Here is a 25059-nt window from a genome sequence, read left to right on the forward strand (position 1 = left end):
CCACTTTGAGCCACAGTGCCACTTCTAGTTTTCCGGGGGTTCAATGGAGATAAGTGTTCTACCTGGGCTGGCTTTGAGTCTTGATCCTCAGATCTCAGCCTCCTGAGTAGCTAGGATTACAGGCGTGACCTACTGAGCCCGGCAATCAAGGTTTTTATATGAATGTCACAACTCTCTTGCTTCTTGTTAACATCAAGTTTCTGATGAATAAATGGCCAGATCTCCTGGTTGGTATACATTCTTTTGTGTGTGTGCAGGCCCTGGAGCTTGAACTCAGGGCCTTACATGCTGTCCCGGAGCATTATTTTTCACGCTTCTAGGTAAAGGTCACCTGGTCAGCATAGCCACCCTCACCTACTACTGACAATCCATATATATCGGTGCCTCGTAGCTGAAGATCGGTGCCTGTTTTTCCCAATATTATCTTCAGGTATATTACATAATATACTCACCAAATCCGCTTTGTTTGTCCATTCTTCTCCACTACAAACAGGAGGCCAAGGATAGTAGCTAATCCCCGTAATTCTAGTTATTCAGGAGGTTGAGATCTGAGGATTGCAGTTCCAAGCCAGATAGAGTGGTAAATTTATGGAGACTTTTGTCTCCAATTTACCAGCAAAACAAAAGCTATAAGTGGAGTTGTGGCCCAAGTGGTATAGCAGCAGCCTTGAGGGAAAAAGCTAAAGGACAACACTCGGGTACTGAGTGGAGAAACCCAGATCTCAGCACCGAAGTAAAAAGGAATGTAAGTCTGGTGTGGGTGGCTCACACCTACCATGCTGGACACTCAGGAGACAAATCAATTTGAAGCCAGCCCAGGCACGAATGCCCCCATGAGATGTTTTTTGCGGCTGTCAGCCATGGGGTCTGACTTGGGGTCAGGGCGCTGTCCTGGGTTCATCTGCTCAAGGCTAGCATTCTACCACTTTGAGCTACAATGCCACTTCTGGTTTTCTGGTGGTTCATCGGAGATAAGAGGCTCACAGACTTTCTTACCCAGGCTGGCTTTGAACCATGATCCTCAGATCTCAGCCTCTTGAGTAGCTAGGACTACAGGCATGCATGCATGCCAGCCCCATGAACTCATCTCCAGTTAACTACTCAGAAAAAAGTGGCACTGTGATTCAAGGGGTCGTGTGCTAGCCTTGAGCAAAAGAAGCCCAGAGCCAGCACCCAGGCCCTGAGTTCAAGCCCCAAAACTGGCCAAAAAAAAAAAGGTGGGGGCCAGGAGTTTGGCCTAGTGGTAGAATGCTTGCCTAGCAAGCATGAAGACCTGGGTTCAATTCCTCAGTACCACATACACAGAAAAAGGCTGAAAGTGGTGCTGAGGCTCAAGTGGTAGAGCTCTAGCCTTGAGAAAATCTGAGAACAGTGCTCAGGCCCTGAGCTCAAGCCCTAGGACTGGCAAAAAAAAATCCAGTAGAGCAGAGTTTTTTGTTTTGTTTCCTTACATGGTTTTCAAGCACCAAGAACCATAGTTGAAATAGAATAGGATCTTCAAAACATCTGTGGAATTTGCAAATGAATGAATGAGTGGATGAATGAATGGATGAATGAATGAGTGGACAAAGCCTACTGGGCTTCCAGTACTCTTCACATTCCTAACACAGTATGTCTGCTGGGGTGTGTGTTCAACGTTGGACCAGCATCTGAGCTCTGTGTGTGTGTGTGTGTGTGTGTGTGTGTGGTCCTGGGGCTTGAACTCAGGCCTAGGCACTGTCTGAGCTTCTTTGCTCAAGGCTAGCACTGCACTTGAGCCATAGCACCACTTCTGGCTTTTTCTGTGTATGTGATATTGGAGAGCTAAATCCAGGGCTTCATGCATGTGAGGCAAGCACTCTACCACTAGGCCACCCTGCCAGCCAGGCAAGTCTTTGATAAACAGTTAAGATGGAGTATTTATGCCAGAGAAGAAAGCATCTTAAACAAATACTGGCCACACATTGACAGCTCCTACCCTTCAATGGCATTGCTTTCCCCCTGGAAACAGGGATTTTTCACAGTGGATTGCCAGGCTTTGATGCTCAGAGTGGGATAGATACCTTAAAACCAACAAGACCCCCCCATTCTTAACACTTCTTTGTCCTAACAAAGGGTCAGCTCTGAGTTTGACCTAGTGGTAGAGTGCTTGCCTAGCATGCACAAAGACCCGGATGTGACTCCTCAGTACCACATACATTGAAAAAGCCGGAAGTGGTGCTGTGGCTCAAGTGGTAGAGCTCTAGTCTTGAGAAAGCCCAAGGACAATGCTAAGGCTCTGAGTTCAAGCCCCGTGATGGGGAGGGGGGAATTAAATACCAAACACTCTTAATTGAAGAATTAAACACCAGAAACCAAGAAACAGAGGTGTGGGTCAAGTGTTAGAGTACCAGCCTTGAGTGGAAAAAGCCAGATGAGAGCGTGAAGTCCTGAGTTCAAGCCCCAGGATGGACGCATGCCCACACGTGTTCCAGAGGCACCCACTCAATGCTTTTCTATTGGTGCAGCTCACCAGGTCTCCTTAGTTGGGGTTCAGTTTTGTAGTGTCTGCTTCCCAATTCTGCTTCTGCAGAGGCCCCTTTCCTAAAGCTCCACATGGCACAGCTGTGTGACAAGCAGAGAGGGTGAAGGGGAGAGCACTGCAAAAGCCTGGAGAGGGTTGGGGCCTCCTTTCACACCTTTAATGGTGGAAACTCACATCTTGGTGTGTGTGTGTTTCAAGTTGTTTTTAAGTGGAAAACAACAGCTCTTTGGAAGCAAATTGAATGAGCATGGTAAAACACATGTTGACTTCTGACCCAGGAAGTCTGTGGAGGGTAGGTGATGAGTTCAATATCAAAGGGGCAGAGGAGGCCCTTAAGGGACTTTAATAGATGCAGGAGGAAGCCAGGAGAGAAAGCTCTCTGCCTTCGACTAGTCATGCCTGTCACCAAGACCAAGGCAGAGAACCTGATACTAAAACTTTGGGTTTTGTTGAATGGTTGGTTCATTGGAGATAAGAGTCTCACAGGGATTTTTCTGCCAGGGCTGGCTTCAAACCGCGGTCCTCCGATCTCAGCCTCTTGAGTAGCTAGGATGACAGGTGAGAGCCGCCGGCACCATTTTGTGTTTACGCAGAACTTTTTCAAGTGTGTACAACATCACAATCCCTCTGCTGAACCTGAGTTCACCCTCGTGGCCTCTCTCCTGTTTCTAGGATGCCTGACCACATGACTTCTTTGATTCTGTGGTTCTCTGGTGACTTTTCAAACCAGAGCTTCCAGTGCGGTATTGAAGGGAGCTCAGTTTCTGCCCCTGCCTCTGTCCCCAGGGCACATCAGGGGTGCAGGGTGGTGTGTGTTGCGGAGGGGGGGGGAAGGTGGAGACTTGGCTAATTGCATGCATTGAAGGCACCAGAATGCTCTGGAGTTTTGCCCTGAGACCAGGCCCTTTATGCCCAGTGTGGAAGCTGGCACAGGGGCCGCTACACACCCCACGGGCCTGCAGAGGGCGCTGTGCCCCAACACCTCAGGCCTTGAGCTGGAACCTAAAGGGGAGGAGGCAGAGGCCCTGCCAGGCCCCAGAGGGTGCCACAGGCTGAGAGGGCCCGGAAAGCCACTGTAATAAGAAGCTTGGGAGAGAACAGAACAAAATGGGGACAAATGCACACAACACGTGGCTGTGTTCCCTGTGGGGCATCGGTGCCTCCACACTCAAGAGGGACTTTTGGAAGAAAAACATGACCTGCTGGCATGGGAATGCATGATTCCCACCTGTAAGTGGCTCTGCCAGCCCCTCACACGGGACAAGTTGTGCCTGAACCATGATCCACCTATGTTAAGTTTAGCTTCCATCAATATGGACCCTCTCCATGCTTGCTTCTGAGACTCGCCTGACACCTTGGTTTTCCCAGTCTGAGTCTCTCAAAATTGGGCAAATCATTGAACTCAGCCAACTGTGGAGTTGAGATGGGCAGGGGGAGAGGGAAGGGTCTTGCATGCTTTTTTTGTGTGTGTGTGTGTGTGTGTGTGTGTGTGTGTGTGTGTGTGTGTGTAAAGGTTCACAGGATTACAAGTGTGAGGATTACAGGAAGGGATGTATCTTGGGGTGCTTGTGGCTGAGTGATTGTCTCACAGCCTCTTTGTGCAGAGGAAGTCCCGCCCACTGCTCCATAACCAGGTCGTCAGAGCCTTTGGGAAGAGATAAAGGCTTTGTGCCAGGGATAAGAGGTACTGAGTTCAAAAGAGTGAGGGTCTTGGAGCCTGGGCCACCCCTCCTGTCCTTTCATTATTTGCTCATTTATTCCTATACATGGGCTGAGCATTTCTCCAGGGCCACATTTTCTTTTTGTTTTTGGTTGGTTGCGGGGCTTGAACTCAGGGTCTGGGTGCTGTCCCTAAGCTCTTCAGCTCCAGGGTAGCACTCTACCACATCGAGCCACAGCACCACTTCTGGTTTTCTGGTGGTTCACTGGAGATTAGAGTCTCATGGACTTTCCTGCCCAGGCTGGCTTGGAACCACAATCCTCCAATCTCAGCCTTCTGCATAGCCATGATGACAGGCCTTGAATCACTGTTAATGCCCAAACCCTTAAAAATATTTTTTTAATAATAGGGTATGTTTTGATACTGAGGCCAACCTGCATGCATTGTTTTATGACCTACTATTTTACGTGTGGTGGTATGTCATAAACATTGCTGCTATGTTATTAGAGAATCTTTCCTTGCTGCCTTCTCTTTAAAAATAAGAAAGCCCTGATAAGGGTGCAAGTCTCTGAGTTAAAGCCTCAGTAGCTGGAGTTTTCAAAGTTTCATGTGTGAACCCTGTACACAGAAGTCTGCACAAAAAGAGGACCTGGAGAGAAGGGAATGGGTTGGGTGGGGGAAGAAGAGAGGAAAAGGGAGGAGGGAGGGAGGGAGGGGGGGGTCTAGAAACTTCCAGGTGATAGCCTGGCTCAGATATCTCACCTGTCATTCCCGCTATTCAAGAAGCTGAGTGCCAGAGCCTGCAGGGAGCAAGGCGGATACCTGATTAGGGGGTGAGGATGAGAAAAAAAAAAGAAAAGACAAGTCATAGATGGGGTTGGGAGGGCTACAGCCCAAGACTACAGCCTAAGGCTGTAAGCTTAACACCTCAGCTGTTATTTATTTCCTGTTCAGGTCTTATATAGTCTACAAAACAAGAACCTGTCAGATGTTACCCTGCTAATCAAGTCTCAGCAGAGAGTGATAAAGCAATAACACGTTCCCACCTAATGACAATCACGTCTCAGCAGAAAGTGATTCACACATCTGATGATATAGCTCAAAGTTCATAGGCAAGGCGTCATACAAGACAGCTCATTTCTCTGTGTGGTTATCTTACTCCGTGATGCAGGTTCATGGGCCAGCCTGACCCTGCACGCAGCTCCCAACAGCTAAGATCTGAGGGTCATGGGTTCAAAGCCAGCTTAGGCAGGAAAGTCCTACAAGACTCTTATCTCCAATGAACCACCAGAAAACCAGAAGTGGTGCTGTGGCTCCAGTGGTAGAGCGCTATCCTTGAGCTGAAGAGCTCAGGGACAGCGCCCAGGCCTTGAGTTCAAGCCCCACAACTGACCAAAAGAAGAGAAGAAAGAAGATGAAAAGCAGAGGCTGGGGAAGGGAGGGTGGGTGGAGTTCAAGGCTGAGAGGTTGGTGGGGAGGGAGGGATGAGGAGGCAGGGGAAGGGAAGGAAGTCGGGGTGCAGAGGAAGTGAGCAGGCAGGGACCTGGTGGGGGGGCTGTGAGGCTCCTCTGAGGAAACAAACGCCTCTGGCTGGGAAAGTTCTAGAAGGAGGCAGCGGGTGGAGGCTGCCGCCTCTGGAGTGAGGTGGGGGCCCCAGAGGCAACGGTTACCAAACAAAGGTGGCCTCCTGAACTTTCACATTTACTCAGGAGGCCTGGGACACAAGCGTCTGTCTTCAGGGTTCTTCACATTGCTCAGAGAGGTGCAAACCCACCCCCCCAGGTGAACAGTGGAGGCCTGCAGGGAGAGACCACCTGGGGGGTCCCCTCAAAAACAGCAGGCCACAAGCTCCCCACAAGCTGACAGGGGTGGAGCCGCCCCTGGCCCTTCTCCATGGGCTCCTCCATATCCCTTCTATCCGAGATGGAATCTCTAAAGGAATGATGAGGCCAGAGAGCTGAGCTGGGCCAGGCAGAGGCCAGGGTGAGGAAAGGACAGCACGTGCAAAGGACCTGGAGTTCAAGATAATAAGGCTAGGGAGAGAATGATAAAAGGCCAAGGAATGCTGGACCAGAAATGGAGGGAGGGGCAATATAGGTCAATCATCTGTCTGTCTGTCTATGCGGGTCCTGGGGCTTGAATTCAGGGCCTGGGCACTGCCCCTGAGCTCTTTTGCTCAAGGCTAGTGCTCTACCACTTGAGCTACAGCCCCACTTCTGGCTTTTTAGTGGTTATTTGGAGATGAGAGTCTCACAGACTTTCCTACCCGGGCTGGCTTTGAACCTCCATCCTCAGATCTGTCTCCTGAGTAGCTGGGATGATAAGCAAGAGCCACGTACCTGGCTTCTGATCATGTGAAAGCCTGCAGGCAGGCAATCACTGAGTGCCGCTGGGATCCTGAGACAGAGTGGCATCTCCAGAATTCCTCCAGAGACCAAGACTGCGCTCGGGTCCTCCAGGCTCTCCTGTGACCCGGGCCAGGAGTCACTGCAGACCTTTCCCACCCCTGCCCCCCATTCTCCCCATGTAACCTGAGGCCAATGTCCACACCCCTGAAGACACTAAAGATGTCTTGCAGTGCCGTTTCCTGTGGCGGCCATGGAATCTGCCTCCTTTTCCTGCCTTCACCAAGCCTGGTTATTTGGCACATAAGGCCAGGGGACTTCACACCTGGGCTCCAAAACAAACCTGATTTCAGAAATACACATAGGTGAGGCCGGGACTGTGGCCTAGTGGTAGAGTGCTTGCCTAGCATGCACCAAGACCAGGGTTCGATTCCTCAGTACCACATACACAGACAAGGCCAGAAGTGGCACTGTGGCTCAAGTGGTAGAGCTCTTGCCTTGAGAAAGCCCAAGGACAGTGCTCAGGCCCTGAGTTCAAGTCCCAGGACTGGCAAAAAGAAAAAAGAAAAGAAATACATCTAGGTGGGTCACAGGCTAGCCTGGGTAAAAAGAGAGGCCCGATCTTACAAGAAAAATGCAAAAAGGGGGCTGGAGGGATGGACCAAGTGCTAGGATGGTGATGATGGAGGGAGGAGAGCCATTCTGTCCACTGTGGTAACTGCAGCGCTGTGCTAATGAAGATGTTTCCAGCTTAAATCTGAGGATCCGGGCTGTTCGGGGCTTCCAGGCACCTCCTCCACAGCTCGGCAGTGTTCTGGTTTGCTCCCCCTTGGCTGGCATTTTCCCCCCCCCAAGCAGCCTGGGTGTGTCTCGTCTCTCTACATCCTAGCTTGTACAGCCAGCACTTGAGAGCTTAGCTATTTCTTCTTATCTAACCTCAGGGCCCTGTGAATTGTAAGGCAGACTTCAAGAAGGTGGTGATTTGGGAGTAACTACTTCTTCCAGCCCACCCTGGCTTCCCGCAGCCCTGGCTGGCTATTTTCTTTTTTATTATTTTGCTGAGTGGATATTCTTTCCTGTCTCCTCCAGATCACGTCTGAAATTTCAGCACTCTTTTTCCAAAATGGCAGAGGGAAGGGTGAATCGGGGGCCTCTTATCCCATCGAAGGTGTTTTGGGTTTTGTGCATTGGGTTTTTGTTATTGTTGTTGGTTGTGGGCTTTGAACTCAGGGTCTGGGTGCTCCCTCTGAGTTTTGGTTTGGTTTTCCTCAAAGTTAGCATTCCACCACTTTGAACCACAGCGTCATTTCCACTTTTCTGGTGGCTCCTTAGAGATAAGTGTCTAATGGCATTTCCTGCCTGGGCTGGCTTTGAACCTCGATCTTCAGATCTCAGCCTCCTGAGTAGCTGGGACGACAGGCGAGAGCCCCTGCGCCCTGGGCCTGTATGACCCCATCCTCTGGGACTGACCTTGTTTGTGGAGTGGGGAGGGGACCCAGCGCAGGTGCCCTAGGCTTTGCCCATGGCTACTTACCTGTCCCTCTGGCCTCTGCTTCCACAGCCTCAAGGACTTGGAGCTGTGTCTTTCCTGGGCTCTGTGCGAATTGAGGACAGGTTGGGGTCTGGGGGTCTGGGGACAGCCGTGGAAAGCCTGTAAAAGCCTGAGAATCATAACTCACACCTGCCATCCCAGCTACTCAGGAGGCTAAGACGGGAGGATCAGGGTGTGAGGCCAGCCTCGAAAGACTCTGATCTCCAATGAGCCACCAGAAAACCAGAAGTGAGCAAAAGAGCTCAGAGACAGTATCCAGCCCCTGAATACAAGCCCCAGGACCAACACACACAGAGATACAGACACAGACACACAGACACACACACACACACACACACACACACACACACACACACACACCTTTCTTGGGGTCTGGGCTGGGTGGGTGGCAAACCCCAGGGGCTCCTAAGCCACAGGCTCCCTGTCTTGATGATTTGGAGGTGGACCTGAGCAGGAGACAGGCAGAGGCAGGCTGCAGGGTGGCAGGTGGCAGGCGGAGCCTTCTAGAAGACTCCAGCGAGCTTCACTTCCTGTGGGCGAGGGCCGGGCCTGCCCCAGGCAGGAGGGGCCCAGAACTTGCACAAACCTTCCTGTGCGGGCTCCAGGCTCCCTGCTTCACCCAACCTGGCCTCGCCTGGCCTGGCCTCTGCCTCCCATCCGGTTGGCATTTTACTCGGTGCTGTGTGGCTCCCTCCTGGAGGCCGGCCTGGCCTGCTGGCCCTGAACACAACCCCTTCCCCACTGCACTGCTTCAAACCCCAGCCCAGCAGGCTGAGCTCCCCACTCCGCCGGTGAGAGACCTGGACCGGGGCTCCTGGCTTGAGTAGCTCCCGGCCTGATTATGATCGCACAGCTGCACTTCCGAGATGCATTCTGGGTAAGTGGCCAGCTTTTGGAGGGGGGGGGTGTCATCATCTGAGGATACAGGGGTTCAGAGGTCCCCATGGCTGCTGCTGATGGGGCGCAGTGGGTATGGGCTCATAAAAATATTGGGGTCCTGTGATGGTGGTGGCCAGATTAAGGGGGTTTCTGACTGTTAGAGGATTCTGGGGTATGGGGGGTGTGGAATGGGTAGATGGCCAGGCTAGGATATTGATTCCCCCCTAAATAGCCAGCCCTCTACCCCTGGATGTGGGCAGTCCTCTGGGCTTCCAGGGGTGATTTTCTTGGGGACCCCCTGCCCTGCCCCAGCAGGCGTTCACACCAGGGAGTATTTTTTGTTTGTTTTGTCCTGTGGGGCCTGGGGGGTTGTGTATTCTTAGCTTTATCACGCAAGGCTGGCGCTGCACTGCCTGAGCCACAGCTCCACTGTTGGCTTTTTTCCCCCTTTTTTTTTGCTGGTTCATTGGAGAGGAGAAGCTCTTGGACGTGTCTATTCAGTTCTAAATCTTGACTCTCAGCCTCCCGAGCAGCCGGGATGACAGGGTGATCTGCCACACCCAGTGGCCCCGAGAAGTTTGACCTAGGCAAGGGCTTGAAGAAGACAGATCCTTTTTTCCATCCCCCGAGCCTCAGTTTCTCTGTCTAGTGGAAATCTATGTACTGAATTCCAGGTGCCTGCCCAGCCTCACCTGGTGGCAGGTCTCTTCTTCCTCTAACCCCTGCTTCCCTGAGAAGCTCGATGGGCCGTGCACCAGGAATGATGGCACCGTGTCAGTGCAGGAAGCGAGTGGTATTTTGAGGTCCTGTAGTCTGGGTTCCTCTGTGCATTCTCCACTTGGCTTTACTGGGAAGTCAAGGCCTTTCTAGTTAGAACTAGGGGTTGTTTCTATTTCCCGCCTCATCGGAGAAATCTGGTCCTCTACTCAGCTGCCTGTTCCTTAGGCTCAAGCTGGGAGGATAGGAGATACTGAGGCAGGCCTTTCTTCCCTCCTGAGCATGGCGGGGGAGGGAGCTTTCTGGGCCTCAGTTTCTCTATATTTTTGTGCTGGCCCTGGGGCTTAAACTCAGGTCCTGGGCGCTATCCCTGAGCTTTTGTGCTCAAGGCTGGCACTCTACCACTTGAACCACAGCTCCACGTGGGGGTGCAGGTTTTTTGTAGCTCTCTAGGGATGAGAGAGTCTCACAAACTTTCCTGCCCTGGCTGGCTTTGAACTGAGTGATCCTCAGATCTCAGCCACCTGAGTAGCTGAGATCACAGGTGTGAACCACCGGCACCCCAATTTCTTTCTGAGTTTAGTACTACTTAGCCTTCAATAGTCCTTTATTGATTGGTTGACTGATTAACTGTGCCAGTACTGAAGCCTGAATTCTGGGCTTCTGATTTTTATCCACCGGTTTAACCCCCACAGCACTGATGACATAGAGGCTGTTGTCACCCTGGTTATTCAGATGAGGAAACTGAGGCACAGAGACCTTGACAGACTTGTCTCAAGTCACACTGCTGGGATTAGAGAAGCCTCTGCCGGGGTCAGAGTGCTGGCTTCTCCTCTTGGGATGCCATTACGACATTGGCCTCAGGGACTGAGATGGAGAAACAGAGGCAAAAAGTCTGTGCTCTCACCTCCCCCGAGGCAAGAAGATGAGGTGAAACGGATAGAGGAGGATTTTGGTTGGTCCTCTGCTTTTTCCCCTTTCCTCTTGTTTCCTTTCTTTTGTTTATGCCAAGGCTTGAACTCAGGTCCAGATGCTACTCCTTAGGTCTTACATGCAAGGCTGGTGCCCTACCGCTTGAATCACGCCGCCACATCTAGCTTTTTGCTGGTTAATGGAACATAGCAGTCTCACAGACTTTCCAGAGCAGGCTGGCTTGGGTCTGGCAGAAGTTGGCCGACAGGAAAGGAGGGAGGGAAATATTTCTGATGAATCTAAGATGGTCTTACTGAAAACGCTCCTGCAAGCAGTTTCTTTTGTATGTGCTGGTACTGGGACTTGAACTCGGGGCCTTGTGCGCTCGATTGGCCTTTTTGATCAAGGCTGGCTGGCTGCCACTTGAGTGAGCTTTGGGCTGGCTAACTGGAGACAGAGTCTTTCAGCTTTGCCCACCAGGGCTGCTTTCGATGGGCAAATCCTCAGATCTCAGCCTCTTGAGTAGCTGGGATTACAGGCGTGATCACCGGTGCCTGGCTCTGAGGTTGTTGGAAGGGACCAGAACTCTCAGACGCTCTTATTTTCCCCTAGTGCACTAACAGGGGCTCAGAAGTGGGAATTGATACCCGCTGTTTCTCATTAAAACTGAGAGGGGCGGGGGAGGTGGCAGTGAGAGGGGCGGGATCATTTCTGCCCTAGACCCTGCCATAAAGCTCACCAACCACAGTTCAGGAAGGGTGTGGCTGAGCCTCAGATCCTATCCCATCTGTGAGACGAGGTCCAGGTGAAGGACAGAGAACTTCCCCGCAGACAAGGCTTGCGTCTCTCACAGGGAGAGCCCAGCTCTGGTCCTGAGTGCAAGCAAGAACCAGACACCCATGGCTCAAGCCTGTAATCCCCGCTACTCAGGAGGCTGAGCTGTAAACATCATCACAGTTCCAAGCCAGCCAGGACAGCCAAGTCTGAGACTCTTATCTCCCATTAAATAGCAAAAAGCCGGCTGGGAGTTTGGCCTAGTGGTTAAAGTGCTTGCCTAGCATGCATGAAGACCCGGGTTCAATTCCTCGGTACCACATACATAGAAAAAAGCTGGAAGTGGTGCTGAGGCTCAAGTGGTAGAGCTCTAGCCTTGAGAAAGTCCAAGGACAGTGCTCAGGCCCTGAGCTCAAGCCCAGGACTGGCAAAAAAATAAATAAATAAATAAAAAATAGCAAAAAGCCAGATGTGGAGTTGTGGCTCAAGTGGTAGAGCACCAGCCTTGAGCAAAAAAGCTCAGGGATGATTCCTAGACCCTGACTGAGTTCAAACCCCAGGACTGGCACACACAAAAAGTGAGAGCACATCCTGGAAGAAAACAGCTCACACCACCCCCCAGCTCCCCACCCCAGCCCAGCCCACTGCCAAGAGAAAATGCAAGTAACTTTTTGCATAAAGTTTGCATGTCCTGGGGCCGGGAGCATGGCCTCGTGGCAGAGTGCTTGCCTAGCATGCGGGAAGACCCGGTTCCAGTCCTTGGTACCACATAGAAAAGGCAGGAAGTGGTGCTGTGGCTCAAGTGGTAGAGCTCTAGCCTTGAGAAAGTCCAAGGACAGTGCTCAGGCCCTGAGTTCAAGCCCTGGGACTGGCAAAAAAATAAAAATGAAAAACAATTCTCACTTCTTGCCCAGGCTTGTGACTGATTCTTGATCTGCCTCTGTGTGTATGTGTGCCCACACGTGTGCAAAAGCACGCACCCATCTTCGGGTTTGAACTCAGGACCTATCCCTGAGCTTTTTTTTTTTTGCTCAAAGCTTTACCACTTGAGCCACAACACCACCTGAAGCATTTTGTTGGATTCTTGGAGAGAAAAGTCTCACAGGCTTTCCTGCCTGGGCTGGCTTTGAACTGTGATCCTCAGATCTCCGCCTCCCGAGTTTCTAAGTTGACATGTGTGAGCCACTGGTGCCTGCTCTCTTGGCCGGCTTTGAACCTCTGATCAAGGCTGGGATTACAGATGTGTGGGGCCTGCCATGCCCAGCGTCCCTTCTGCGGAGATGGAGGCTCACAGCCTTTCCCCTCTGGCCGGGCTTGATCCTCCATTCTCAGCCTCCCACTTAGAACAGGAAGAGAGGACGTTTTCTGCCAGGGGCAGCCCGGAATTTGAACCTCTTGTTTTCAGCCTCTCAAGTGCCTAACATGTGCGTGTGTGTGTGTGTGTGTGTGTGTGTGTGTGTGTGTGTGCAATCCTGGGACTTGAACTCAGAGTCCTATGTTTTCCCTTGCCTTTTTTTTTCCTCACCCAAAGCTAGTATTCTGCCACTTGAACCACGTCTCCACTTTGGACTTTTTGGTGGTTGGTTACTTGGAGATAAGAGTCTCTCCAAGATTTTTCTCCCCCCCCAGGCTGGTTTCAAACTATGATCCTCTTACCTCAGCTCTCCCTTCCCCCCACTTACCTCAGCTCTCCCGGCCCCCCCACCAGTAGCTGGGATGACAGTCCTGAGCCACTGTCCTGAGGCGCGGGTGTTATTGGGATGTAAACCTCGTGGTTTGGGGATAGTTAAAAGGAAAGGTGAGGGGTGGAGGAGGCCAGCTGAGCGCTTGCACAAGCATACATGCATGCATGCGCACACATACACACACACACACACACACACACACACACACACACACGCACGCACGCACGCACTGCTGAGATCTCCCCAGTCTCGTGCACCCCTTGGCAGCTGGTGCCTCTTCCCTTTTCTAGTGTGGAGACTCTGAAGTTCCTCATTTGGAAGGGGACCGAAGGGGCCCCCACTTTGGCTTGTCCTGGGACTTGGAAGTATCTCACACTTATTCTAACCAGCTCCTCAGAAGGCTGCGATCCAGAAGACTGTCCTTCAAGGCCAGCGTAGCCAGCAAAAAGCTGGGCTGGGGGCGTGGCTCAAGGGGTAGAGCACCGGCAGGGACAAGTGGTCATGTTTTCTCCTGTGCTTCTGTGGGGTTGTCTCCCAGGGGAACAAGTGTTCTCCCTCCCTTGGTTTCTAGAATCTTCTTGCTTTCAATGGTGGGTCAATAAAAATGTAGGGCTTATTCCTGAATCTACTGAAACACACTGGAGCATCACCTGCTGATAGTGCTGGTAGTAAAAGGGAATTATAACAATGTGGCTTCTTACTGCGGTACAGAATTTGGCCCTCTATGAACTCAACTTCCTCCAGTTACTTCTCACCTTCTCAAACACTGCTTTTTGCTCTGGTGCCAGTTCTGAGGCTTGAACTCTGGGCCTAAGCCTTCTTTTGCTCAAGACTGGCACTCTACCACTTGAGCCACGACTCCACTTGCAGCTTTTTTTTTTTCCCGCTGGCTCGTTGGAGTTCACAGTTTTCACGAACTGATTGGTCAGGCTGGCTTTGAACCTTGATCCTCAGGTCCCAGCCTCCTGAATGGCTGGGATGATAAGGCGTGAGCCCCAGGCACTCAGCCATGCATGTGTTATATACCCACGATGGAAACCTCCCCAGTCCTTTTGGTCTAACTTTGTAGCGCACGTTGTGTTGCTATTATGCTGGTGTCTTAGCTCTGCTCTCCAGAGAGGAGATGGTGAAGGGCCGAGGGCCTGGGTGGCCAAGGCTCTGCGTTTGTGGGGTGATGGTGGTGACCGATTGGACTGGTGGTGACACCTCCTTGCACTTCTGGGGACAAGCCACAGAACATTGGGCAACAGGAAGTAGCACCAGCAAGTATCCAGCTCTGCGTGTGAGACAGGAAGCGGAAACTGAGGCCTGCTGGGGAGCGGGGAAGAGGCAGAATGAAGTGAGGCAGTGGTGAGGCAGGCAGAGGGTGGAGAGGGGGCCTCCCTACCCCGATCCTCTACCACCCCAGCCTCCACTTCTAAGGGTCCAGCTCAGGCTCTAGCTCAGCTACATCTGATTTTTCTTTCTTTCTTTCTTTCTTTCTTTCTTTCTTTCTTTCTTTCTTTCTTTCTTTCTTTCTTTCTTTCTTTCTTTTTTCTTTTGCTGCCAGTCCAGGGGCTTGAACTCAGGGCCTGGGCACTGTCGTTGGGCTTTGTCAAGGCTAGAGCTCTACCACTTGAGCCATAACACAACTTGAGGTTTTCTGGTGGCTCATTGGAGATAAGAATCTCTGGGCTTTTCCTGCCCAGGCTGGCTTCGAACCACAATCCTCAGATCTCACTTTCCAGTATGTCTCTCTCCATAGCTGGCCTCCGCCATGGCTGGCCTTCATCAGATGGCTTTAGGGCATTCTGTTTCCAACCCCTATCTGACCTCTGTTTCCACTTCCTGTCCCTGTGGATTTGACTATTTGAGAAACCTTCCTGGGTTATTTGACTTGCCATAGTGTTCAGGCATGCCTGGACCGTGATCCGCCTATTGACATCGGCTGAGTAGCTGGGATGACGGGAGGCAGCCATTGTGCCTGGCTCAGCACAGTATCTGTCTCATTCCTGTACATTTTTATGGCAAGATGATATTCCAGTCTGTGTGTGTGTGTGTGTGTGTGTGTGTGTGTGTGTGTGTGTGTGGTGGGGCTTGAACTCAGGGCCTGGGTGCTGCCCCTGAGCCTTTTCATTCACGGCCTGTGTTCTACCGCTTCAGCCACACCTCCAGTTCCAGCTTGGATTTTGGTGGTTGCTTAGCCATAAGAGTCTCCTGGGCCTTTTCAGGCCCAGGCTGGCTTCAAACTGTGATGCTCAGATCTCAGCGTCCTGAGTTGCCAGGGTGACGGGTGAGAGCTACCGGTGCCAGCTCGTCAGTCAGCTCTTGGCACAGGAAAGGAAGTAGGGCAGAGAGTAGCCCAGCCCCACGAAAGAAGGGAAGTGAGTGGGTCAGGCCCGGGGCCTGCGGTCAGCGCCTCCCCCCGAAACCTGGATGATTCAACCAGGAAGAGGAGGAAGTGTTGGTGGCTACAGAGGTGGCTTTTCTGCCCAGCCATGGGGGTGCCTAGACAATGGGTACCCCAGCTCTGCCCAGAACGGAGCCAGAGCGTCTGTAAGCAGGACTGCCAGCCCTTCCCTGTGCCGTCCCTGCATGTCCCCTGCGCCCCGGCCTCTGGTGACCACTTTGGGCCTAAACTGCAATCTGCCTATTTTATTTATTGTTATTATTATTTTTTTTTTACCAGGCCTGGTCTTGAACTCAGGGCCTGAGCACCGTCCTTGGACTTTCTCAAGGCTAGAGCTCTACCACTTGAGCCTCAGCACCACTTCCAGCTTTTTTCTATGTATGTGGTACCGAGGAATCGAACCCGGGTCTTCATGCATGCTAGGCAAGCACTTTAACCACTAGGCCAAACTCCCGGCCCCAGCTTGAGGTATTCTTTTGGAAAGAAATGATCCTAGAGGGTCCATGAATTTCAGAGCCAGGGCAGAATCTGGGCCCAGGCAGGGGGGGGAGGTTCAGGTGGGGGGGGCAGAAGGCTGACCTGAGCTGACTTGTGCTGGGGGCGGGAGGGGGTGGGGTAAGCTGCCGTCTTCCCAACTGTGTGTTGGGATGGATTTTTCCAGTTCCTTCTTTCCTCCCAGCCCTAGCCCTATGCCATGAGTCAGAACCCACCCCCTTGGTGGGGGCGGCTGGGGGGGGGAGTTCAGGAATTTTCTGGGAACATTCCTTCACTTGTGACTGTGGCTCACACGGCGGCAGCTCCAGACTTCGTGGGTGCTGGAGGATCTGTGGGCACCGCAGGCCTGGGGCTCCAGCCTCTGCCGGCCCCAGCATGGCCAGTGTAGGTCCTTGGTCTTCCTCGAACCTGGGAACCCAGGGCGTCCTCACCCCCACCCTGGCCCTGGAGAACTGGGCCAAACACCCTGGGGTGAAGGACAGGACCCCGGGAGTCTGGATTCCTGTCTTACTTTCTTCGTTGTACTCTGGGACTTGAACTTAAGGCCTCTCTCTGTCGCCGTTTGTGTTTTCGTTTTGCTCAAGGCTGGTGCTCTACCACTTGGGTTGCCCCTCTTTGTCTGACTTTTTGCTGGTTCCCTGGAGACAGTCCCAGGGACTTCCCTGCCCTGGCTGCCTCTGAACTGTAATCCTTAGCGCTGAGCCTTGCATGCAGCTGGGATTACAGGCGTGAGCCACCATGCTTGGCGCTGGTGTGCCATCTTGATCCCAGGCGTGGCCGTCTCGGTCCACTCCTCTGTGCGTCCAGAGCTGGCGCCCTAAGAACTAAGAGGCTGGAGAGAGGCCCCCCGACCCCGGGGCGTCCATTCCACTGCCCAGCCAGGGCCGCTGTCCTGAGTGCAGATCTGTCTTGGGTCACAGTGCAGGGACTTCACAGCCCACACTGGCTACGAGGTGCTGCTGCAGCGGCTGCTGGATGGCAGGAAGATGTGCAAGGATGTGGAGGAGCTCCTGAGACAGAGGTGAGCCTGCCAGGCCCAGCAGGGCAGGGGTGTGGGGCCCTGGGCTGGCCCTGCCAAGCTGCGCTCACAGTGACCCCACCTCTGAAGCCAGAAGCCGGGTGGCCGTGGCTCACCCCGGGAGCCCTGGCTGCTCAGGAGGCTGAGATGGGAGGCTGGGCAGAAAAGTCTGTTCGATTCTTTTTGTGTGTGTGCCAGTCCCGAGGCTTGAACTCAGGGCCTAGACAGTGTCCCTTAGCCTCTCCCCACAACGCTGATGCTCTACTCCTTGAACCACGGCTCCACTTCCAGCTTTTTCCCCCCCCATTGGTGATAAGAGGCTCACAGGCTTTCCTGATCGTGTTGGCTTCGAACTGTGATCCTCAGATCTCAGCCTCCTGCGTAGCTGGGTGACAGGCGAGGCCAGCGGCCCCCGGCCACGTCTACAATGCTCTTCTCCAGTCATCTGCCCAAAAGGCAGAAATGGGGGCCTAACTCAAGTGGTAGAGCACCTGTCTCGAATGGAACAGCCAATGGGCAACACCCAGGCCCCGAGTGCAAGCCCCTCACACACACGCACACACTCACACCCCCCCACACACACACACTCTCACACACTAACCCAGCCTGCATGTGGCCAGAACTGATTCCAGGAGGGGGGGGACCCTGAGTCCAGCCCCATGGACCTGGGGCCGGGAGGGGGCACACGGGCGTAGACTTGGTGACTTGGTGACGCCACCCTGGCAGGGCACAGGCGGAGGAGCGCTACGGGAAGGAGCTGGTGCAGATCGCTAGGAAAGCAGGCGGCCACACCGAGATCAAGTAAGGCTCCCCTGGGCGGAGGTGGGGCGAGGGGCCGAGGGTCTGCGGTGCATGTCATGTGGCCACGTGGCCACAAGGGGGCAGGCGAGCCACTCTGCAGCGAGTCCCTGGACAGCCCCTGTCATACCCGGGCCTCAGTTTCCCCTTCTGCCTCCAACTGCCTGGCTCTACAGAGACCTGGATTCTGGTGCCACACAACCGGGCCAGGGCTGGGGCGGTAACCCATAGGGTGGCGGCCGGAGACCCCATCGAGCCTGCCCAGGGGTCTTACAGTGTCAGAGCTTGGGCTGAAGCCGGGCTGTCTGGCTGCAGGGTCAGCTTCTGGAGCAGGCAGAGGCCCTGTCCCCAAAAACCGGGCCTGTGACTGCTCAGTGGCCCTCCTCCCCCCCGTCCCGCCCCAGACCTGGGCTGGGGTCTGGACTGGGCTGTGCATGCTGGCCCAGGCCTTGGCTCCATTCAAGCTCCATGTATATGCAGCCTTCTGTGTGTGTGCACGTGTGTGCATGCGTGTGCATGTGTGTGCTTGTGTGTGCATGCATGCCGGTCCTGGGCTTGAACTCGGGGGCCTGGGAGCTGGCTCTGAGTTTTGTTTTTGCTCAAGGCTGGCGCTCTACCACTTGAGCCACAGCTCCACTTCCAGCTGTTTGGGGTTCACTGGAGATAAGAGTCTCATGGACTCTCCTGTCGGGGCTGGCTTTGAACCACGATCTTCAGATCCCAGCCTCTTGAGTTGCTAGGATGTCAGGTGTGAGCCACAGGCACCTGCTCACTCATTGGTGCAGTCAACAACCTCAGCACTACGACATTGTTGCTCCAGAGCGGAGAGCAACAGGGCTGCCCTCTGGAGGCTGGATGCTGCCCACCGCAGATGGCTCTCCTGGGCCCAAAGGACCCTAGGAACCCACTGGAGGAGAGGGGGGTCCTGGAGGTGTAGAAGGACGCAGACAGGAGCCACGCATGTCTATACCTCCTTCTGCCAGAGAGGACTTTCCCTTCCAGAAGCTTCTTCCAGTATGGGACAGCTTATATAGCCCAATGTCCCCCTTCCAAAATAAAAGTCCTCCTGGAGCAGCCAGCACTTCTGGTGGGCATGGTACTGCCTCCCCACTGACAGAACCTTTTTATTTCCAGCTCCCTGAGGGCTGCCTTTGACTCCCTGAAGCAGCGTAAGTCCTCCCCTCCCTGGTGGTGGATTGCCTGGATGGTGGCGATGGGGTCTGGGCTGGTCCACCTTGGGTGAGCTGGGGTGGCTGAGGGCATGCTGCGACCTTAGAGACAGAAAACGTGGGCAGTGCCCACATGCAGCTGGCGCTGGCCCTGCGAGATGAACTTCGGAGTCTGGAGGAGTTCCGGGAGAGGCAGAAGGAGCAGAGGAAGAAGGTGAGCTCCGGCCTGGTCCAGGGGGTGGGGCAGGGGTGGGGGGAGGCCAGGGGCAGCCTCCGGGGGGGGAGGGAAGGGGGAGGGCGGGGCTTGGCGTGATGGTGACATTCCCCGTGGGGTCCCGTGCCAGTGCCTGGGGGGATGGAAGATGCTGGTATTTTGGGGGATAGTAGCATGGTTTGAACTCAGGGCTTCACGCGTGCTGGGCAGGTGTTCTACCACTTCAACCACAACCCCCCGTCTCTTTTGTCTTGTTTTGGAGACAAGGCTTTCATTGTTTCTCCCCTGGCCAGTCAGGGGCTGGGATCTTCCATCTCTGCCTCCTGAATAGCTGGGATTATAAGCATGTGCCACCCTGCTTGGTCGTCCTGATAATGTTGACACAGGGTCTGGAGATGGTCAGGGTGAGGCTGTGGTAGAAGCTGGAGCCTTCACCAGGCAGCATGGCGTGGAGAGAGGCCCAGGATGCTTCTCAGGGGGGTGGGATTTGTGAGCCTCCTGGGAGAGGCCTGGCAGGGAGGACCTGGGTGTGAGGCCAGACTCAGCCTCTGAGGACCTCAGAGAGGGGCGAGGAGAGGCAGAGCCATCGTGAAAGCATGGAAAACGAAGACAGTGGATTCTTATCCCGCTTCAAACCCCACGTTCTGTGCCATATGTATGTGTGTTGGTCCCACGGCTTGAACTCAGGGCCTGGGCGCTGTCCCCGAGCTCTTGTCCTCAAGGCTAGTGCTCTTTGAGCCACTCTGCTCCTTTCTGGTTTTTGAGTGGTTAATTGATGATAAGTCCCAGGGACTTCTACCTGTGCTGGCTTTGAACCCATGAACCTCAAATCTCAGCCTCCTGTGTAGCTAGGATTTTAGGTGGGACTCACCAGAATCTAGCGGTTTTGTTTGTTTTGGTTGGTTGTAGGTCTTGAACTCAGGGCCTGGGCACTGTCCCTGAGTTTTTCTGTTTAAGGCTGGCCTTCTACCTCTTTGAGTCACAGCACCACTTCCTGTTTTCTGGTGGTTCCCTGGAGATACACAGTCTCATGGACTTTGCTGCAAAGGCTGGCTTTGAACCATGACCCTCCTATTTCAGCCTCCTGAACAGCTCAAATGACAGGTGTGAGCCACCAGCCTCGGCTTCCCTTTGGCCTGTCTGAGCCAGAGGCGGCTCTAGGAGAGGCCAGCACCCTAGATTCTGGAGTGGGGGGGTACCAGGCCTCAGCCCCTGGCCCCTCCAGCCCAGCTCAGAGCCTGTGTCCCCTGCAGTACGAGGCTGTCATGGACCGTGTACAGAAGAGCAAGCTGTCCTTATACAAGAAGGCCATGGAGGTGAGCGGCCCTTGCCGGGGACCCCTACGCTGGGCATCTGGGGTGAGATCCGCCTGCTGGGGGCCACAGCAGATACCCCAGGCCCAAGTGGACCAGCCCTGCCCCACTCAGGAGCCCTGCCTGAAGGGCAAAGGGACAGCCCTAGAGAGGGGGCTTGTGGGGTGGAGTGGGGGAGCAACCTCGGAAGTTCCCAGCAGGCACTGGCGTCAGCAAAAAACTGCAAGTGTGGCTCAAGTGGTAGAGTGCCAGCCTTGAGCCAAAAAATAAGGAACAGCACTGAGGCCCCGAGATCAAGTCTTGGTACTGGCACTGGGTGTCCCCCTCTCTCTCCCTCTCCCCCCTCCCTCTCTCTCCCTCTCTTCCCCCACCCACCCAGAGGCAGCAGTGCAAAGGCCTGTCCTAGCTACAGGGGTTCAGGTAGGGTTGGCTCTGGCAAGCCTGTTTTGGGGGAGCCTGGAGCAAAATTTCCCACAGGCCTCTGCTCCACCTCAGTTCCTGACCCTGGACCCCCATCCCTGAGGGATGCTCCTCCCTCACCCCTGAACCCCCAGTCACCCCTTCTATTCCCACAGTCCAAGAAGGCGTACGAGCAGAAGTGCCGCGATGCAGATGACGCAGAGCAGGCGGTGGAGCGCCTGGGCGCAGGCGGCCATCACAAGCAGATAGAGAAGGTGCGTGGGGCTGGGCTGCCGACACCCCACGATCGGCCCGATGCTTCTCTGGCTCTCTAATTTGAGGGGCTTCCTTGAATAGCAGCATGGTGAGAAAAGGCTCCCCTGCTCCCCTTTGCCATTTCCCAGGCTGCACCCCAGGACTGTTCCTCAGGCAGGGCAATAAGTAGACGCCAATCCCCTCAATGATCCCAGCAGAGGAGCTCGGTAGGGCCATGCCACAAAGAGGAAACTGAGGCCTGGAGAGGCTACAAACAGGCTGTCCAGGGCCTGGGTTCTCAACTGCTCTGACCTCTGGGCTCCTAGCCACCCAGTGTCCCATCACACAGCGCCCACATGGCACCCAGCATTCCTGCAGAGTCCCCCACCCCTGCTCTGTCACCAGCCCATTTTTCCCCTTGCTTTATGCCGGGCCTGTGGTCTCTGTGCACTCCCCTTAGCTGCTGGACAGCGGGTGTGTGTGACTGCGCCCTGCCAACGCTTGAGATGAGGTCTAGGGAATGACTTATTCTTGGCCTCAGATCACGATCCCCCATTTTCTGCCTCCCGAGGAGTTAAGAGGACAGGCTGGGACGCCATGCCTGGCTCTCTGGCCATTTGGAATTCCCTTTTCACGGGAAGCAGCCTGGTCTTGGGGGGGGTGAGGCTTCAGTGTCTCCCAGGCTCAGCACCGCCCCCCCCCGCCCCCCATCTCTTCAGAGCCAGAACAAAGCCAAGCAGTGCAAGGACTCGGCCACTGAGGCAGGTATGTGGTCCTGGCTGCCACTCAGCCCTTCGGCCCCGTCCGAGGCCCCGCAGGCCCTGGGATTTTCCCCCTTCCTGCCTGGCTGCCTTAGTTTCCCACTTGTGAGGGTATGAAAGGTGGGGTTCAGGGGGGTTCTGAGCCCTGAACCAGGGCCAGGTCGGGCTGGGGAGCGCTGTCAGCAGCTACACCGCTCCCTGGCTGTGTGTGGAGGGGGACCCCAGGATGGGCCTGTAGGAAGCAAGGGATGTGGGGTGCCAGGCACTGGGCCGCAGAGAGGAGGAGGGAGCCCCGCCTAAGGGTCCCCCTGCTTCTAGAACGAGTGTACAGGCAAAGCATTGAGCAGCTGGAGAAACTTCGGGGAGAGTGGGAGCAGGAACACCGGACCACCTGTGAGGTGAGGACCCAGCACACGGCCTCAGTTTCCCCAGCTGCGACCCTCCTATCCTTGTTCCCTGGTCCCAAAGAAGGAGCCATAGCCGGGCATGGCAGCACACGTCTGTAGTTCTAGCAATTGAGGAGGTTGAGGGCTGTGCAAAGCTAGCCTGAGACTACCTCCAGTGAACCCCCAAATAAAAGTGGAAGTAGAGGTGTGGCTCAAGGGTAGAGCCCCAGCCTTGAACACAGAAGCTCAGGGACAGTGCTCAGGCCCCAGGGCCTGGCTCCCATGCCAGCCTCCGCTTGGGGGTGGGGGCTGGCAGCCCCAGCACTGGGACTGTGACCCCACAGGGAGGCCTGTCCTGCAGGCCCCCAATCCCTCCTCCCCGGTCCCCCTGCTCCCAGGCCTTCCAGCTGCAGGAGTTTGACCGGCTTACCATCCTCCGAAACGCCCTGTGGGTTCACTGCAACCAGCTCTCCGTGCAGTGCGTCAAGGACGACGAGGTGGGGGTGAGGGGTGGGGGTGAGCCTTGCACCCCCATTCCTCAGTGCACCAGTAGCTCTTCTGGGACCCCAGCCTCGAGCCCCCCGGGTCAGGGTTCTTGCACCCTGGCTCCAGCTGCTCTTTACTGTGGCTGGGGGGTGTGGCTGTCCTTTAACAAAGCAGGAGGACATCTATGTGTGTGGCGTGGGGGAACAGGGGCTCCCCTTAGAGGATGGAGCCTGGGGGTTCAGGAGCCCCGGGGTGGATAGCCACTCCCTGCTGGCTGTCTCATTTCTGGGGCTAAGCGGTGGCAATGCCAGGTGGGGATGTGGAGTGGACCTGGGGTAGAGGCTGGCCTCTGGCCTCCAGCCTCCACTATGCGCATCCCCAGCTTTATGAGGAGGTGCGGCTGACGCTGGAGGGGTGCAGTGTCGATACGGACATCAACAGCTTCATCCAGGCCAAGAGCACAGGCACGGAGCCCCCAGGTAGGAGGCTGTTCTGTTGGTGGTGGTGGGGTTTGAACTTGGGGCCTTAGAACCCCAGCACCAGCTCTCTGTGGATACAGCTCGTGGACTTTCCTGCCTGGGGTGGCTTTGAACCATGATCCTCAGATCTCAGTCTCCCGAGCAGTGAGGATGTGCTCTTGAGATTCCCACAATAGGAGCCCCAGGATGGTCCAGCCCAGAGGGAAAGTGGGACCTCAGCCTGGGTTGGGGACAGGGACCCTGCGGTCCCCCCGTGGCCTCACGGGCTTGCTGTCTGCACACAGCTCCAGTGCCGTACCAGAACTACTATGACCGGGAAGTGACCCCTCTGGCTGGCAGCCCTGGCATGCCGCTGGCCTGTGGCATGATAAAGAGGTGAGACTGCACAGACGGCACACAGGGCACAGAGGCTGGGCAGCGGGCATCAACCCGCACGGCCATCGGCACTCAGTGTGGACGCTTGTGCCGTGCTGTGTTGAGGGACTGGGCCCTGGTGGACCCAGCAGATGCATCTGCCCCGGGGGTGCCCTCTGCCCCCGGATGGAAGTACTTGGCATTCAGCTGCATCCCAGCAGGCAGCAGCCAGCCACTGAGCTCAGCTCTGGGCGGGCGCTGCTCTGAGGCTGTTACCACCAGGCCGCAGGCGTGACTGGCCCAGGAGCCCAAGCACAGAGCCTTCGAGAACTCCCCAGGCGACACCAAGGCTCACTGCGCCGGTCCTATGTAGGGGAAGGAGTCTGCTGAGCCTTGAAGGATGGCTCTTCCCGGAGGGAGATGCCAAGAGTGGAGACTGGGCTTTTTATGCAGGTCCTGGGACTTGAACTCAGGGCCTGGGTGCTGTCCCAGACATGACTCCACTTGTAGCTTGTAAATGGAGATGAGTCTCATGCTGTCCTGCCCCGAGGGAATCCAGGGACAATCCCTCGCTTATGGCTCCCCACCCTCTCTTCCCTGACCCCAGGTTCTCCGGCCTGCTTCACGGAAGCCCCAAGACCACATCCACGCACACCCTCGCTGGTAAACGTGTGACGCGGGCGGCTGCAGGGGAGGGGAAGGATGGGGAAGGGGCCGGGTCTCACCCTGCCTGCAGCCCCCACAGAGACCCTGGCCTCCGCGCCGGAGCAGCAGGAGCTGGTGTACACTGCCATCAGCCTGCAGGGCCCACAGGGCAAACACGAGCCACCCACCCAGGACTACCGTGCCCTCTACGACTACAAAGCCCAGGTGCGCCCAGCCCTCTTCCACGCAGCCCGCCAGGGCCTCTACCTCTGACTGAGGGTGTGGAAACCATCACAAATCTCCTGGCCAAGCTAGAAGTGACTTTCTGATGTCGCGTGCGCGCGTGTGTGTGGTGTGAAGGAGGGAGAGGGAGGGAAGACAGATGTGTCAAGATAACCACAGGCCAGTCAGGCCAATCCACAGTGCCCAGAGGGGTGCAGAGCTGGAAAGGTGAGGGTGCAGGCCGGCAGTAGGGGGCGCTGTGGGCACGGCAAACACTCGTATGGTCCAGAGGCGCAGCCACAGAAAAGCCAGCCCAGGCCACCCTCTCGTGGGGTGCTTTCCACCCTCTGGGCCCAGCTGGGAGGCCAGGGCCTCAGGCCTCAGGCCTCAGGCTTGTTCCTCTCTGCAGAACTCCGAGGAGCTGGACCTTTCTGCAGGCGACATCCTGGCTGTCGTGCTGGAAGGGGAGGACGGCTGGTGGACGGTGGAGCGAAACGGGCAGCGGGGCTTTGTCCCTGGGTCCTACCTGGAGAAGCTCTGAAGGGGCAGCTGATGGCTGCTGAGAAGCCCGAGGGACTCCCGCCCAGGCCTGTGCCAGCTCCTCCCAAGGGAATAAAGGGGCATCCACTCCCTTTGGGCTCCTGCATCC

The 25059-nt window shown here is 55.2% G+C and overlaps 1 protein-coding gene across 2 annotated transcripts; it reads left to right on the plus strand.

Annotated features, from left to right (window-relative positions):
- The first annotated feature begins 8812 nt into the window (after positions 1–8812).
- Pstpip1 (proline-serine-threonine phosphatase interacting protein 1) lies at positions 8813–25041 on the plus strand. Of its 2 annotated transcripts, none has more exons than XM_090321440.1 (15): positions 8813–8937; positions 16832–16932; positions 17656–17730; positions 18862–18896; positions 19004–19110; positions 20364–20426; positions 20999–21097; positions 21797–21842; positions 22157–22236; positions 22623–22721; positions 23093–23189; positions 23474–23564; positions 24151–24206; positions 24280–24413; positions 24820–25041. In XM_090321440.1, exons 1-15 carry the CDS (start codon positions 8902–8904, stop codon positions 24949–24951), a joined length of 1251 nt encoding a protein of 416 aa, XP_090177566.1. In that variant the 5' UTR covers positions 8813–8901; the 3' UTR covers positions 24952–25041. The 2 variants fall into 2 exon arrangements, with proteins under 2 accessions (XP_090177566.1, XP_090177567.1); XM_090321441.1 differs by having other exon boundaries at positions 24289–24413.
- The last annotated feature ends 18 nt before the right edge of the window (positions 25042–25059 follow it).

This window comes from Megascapheus bottae, chromosome 30 (genome assembly GCF_031878675.1).
Source record: "Megascapheus bottae isolate mThoBot1 chromosome 30, mThoBot2.hap1, whole genome shotgun sequence".
NCBI lineage: Eukaryota > Metazoa > Chordata > Mammalia > Rodentia > Geomyidae > Megascapheus > Megascapheus bottae.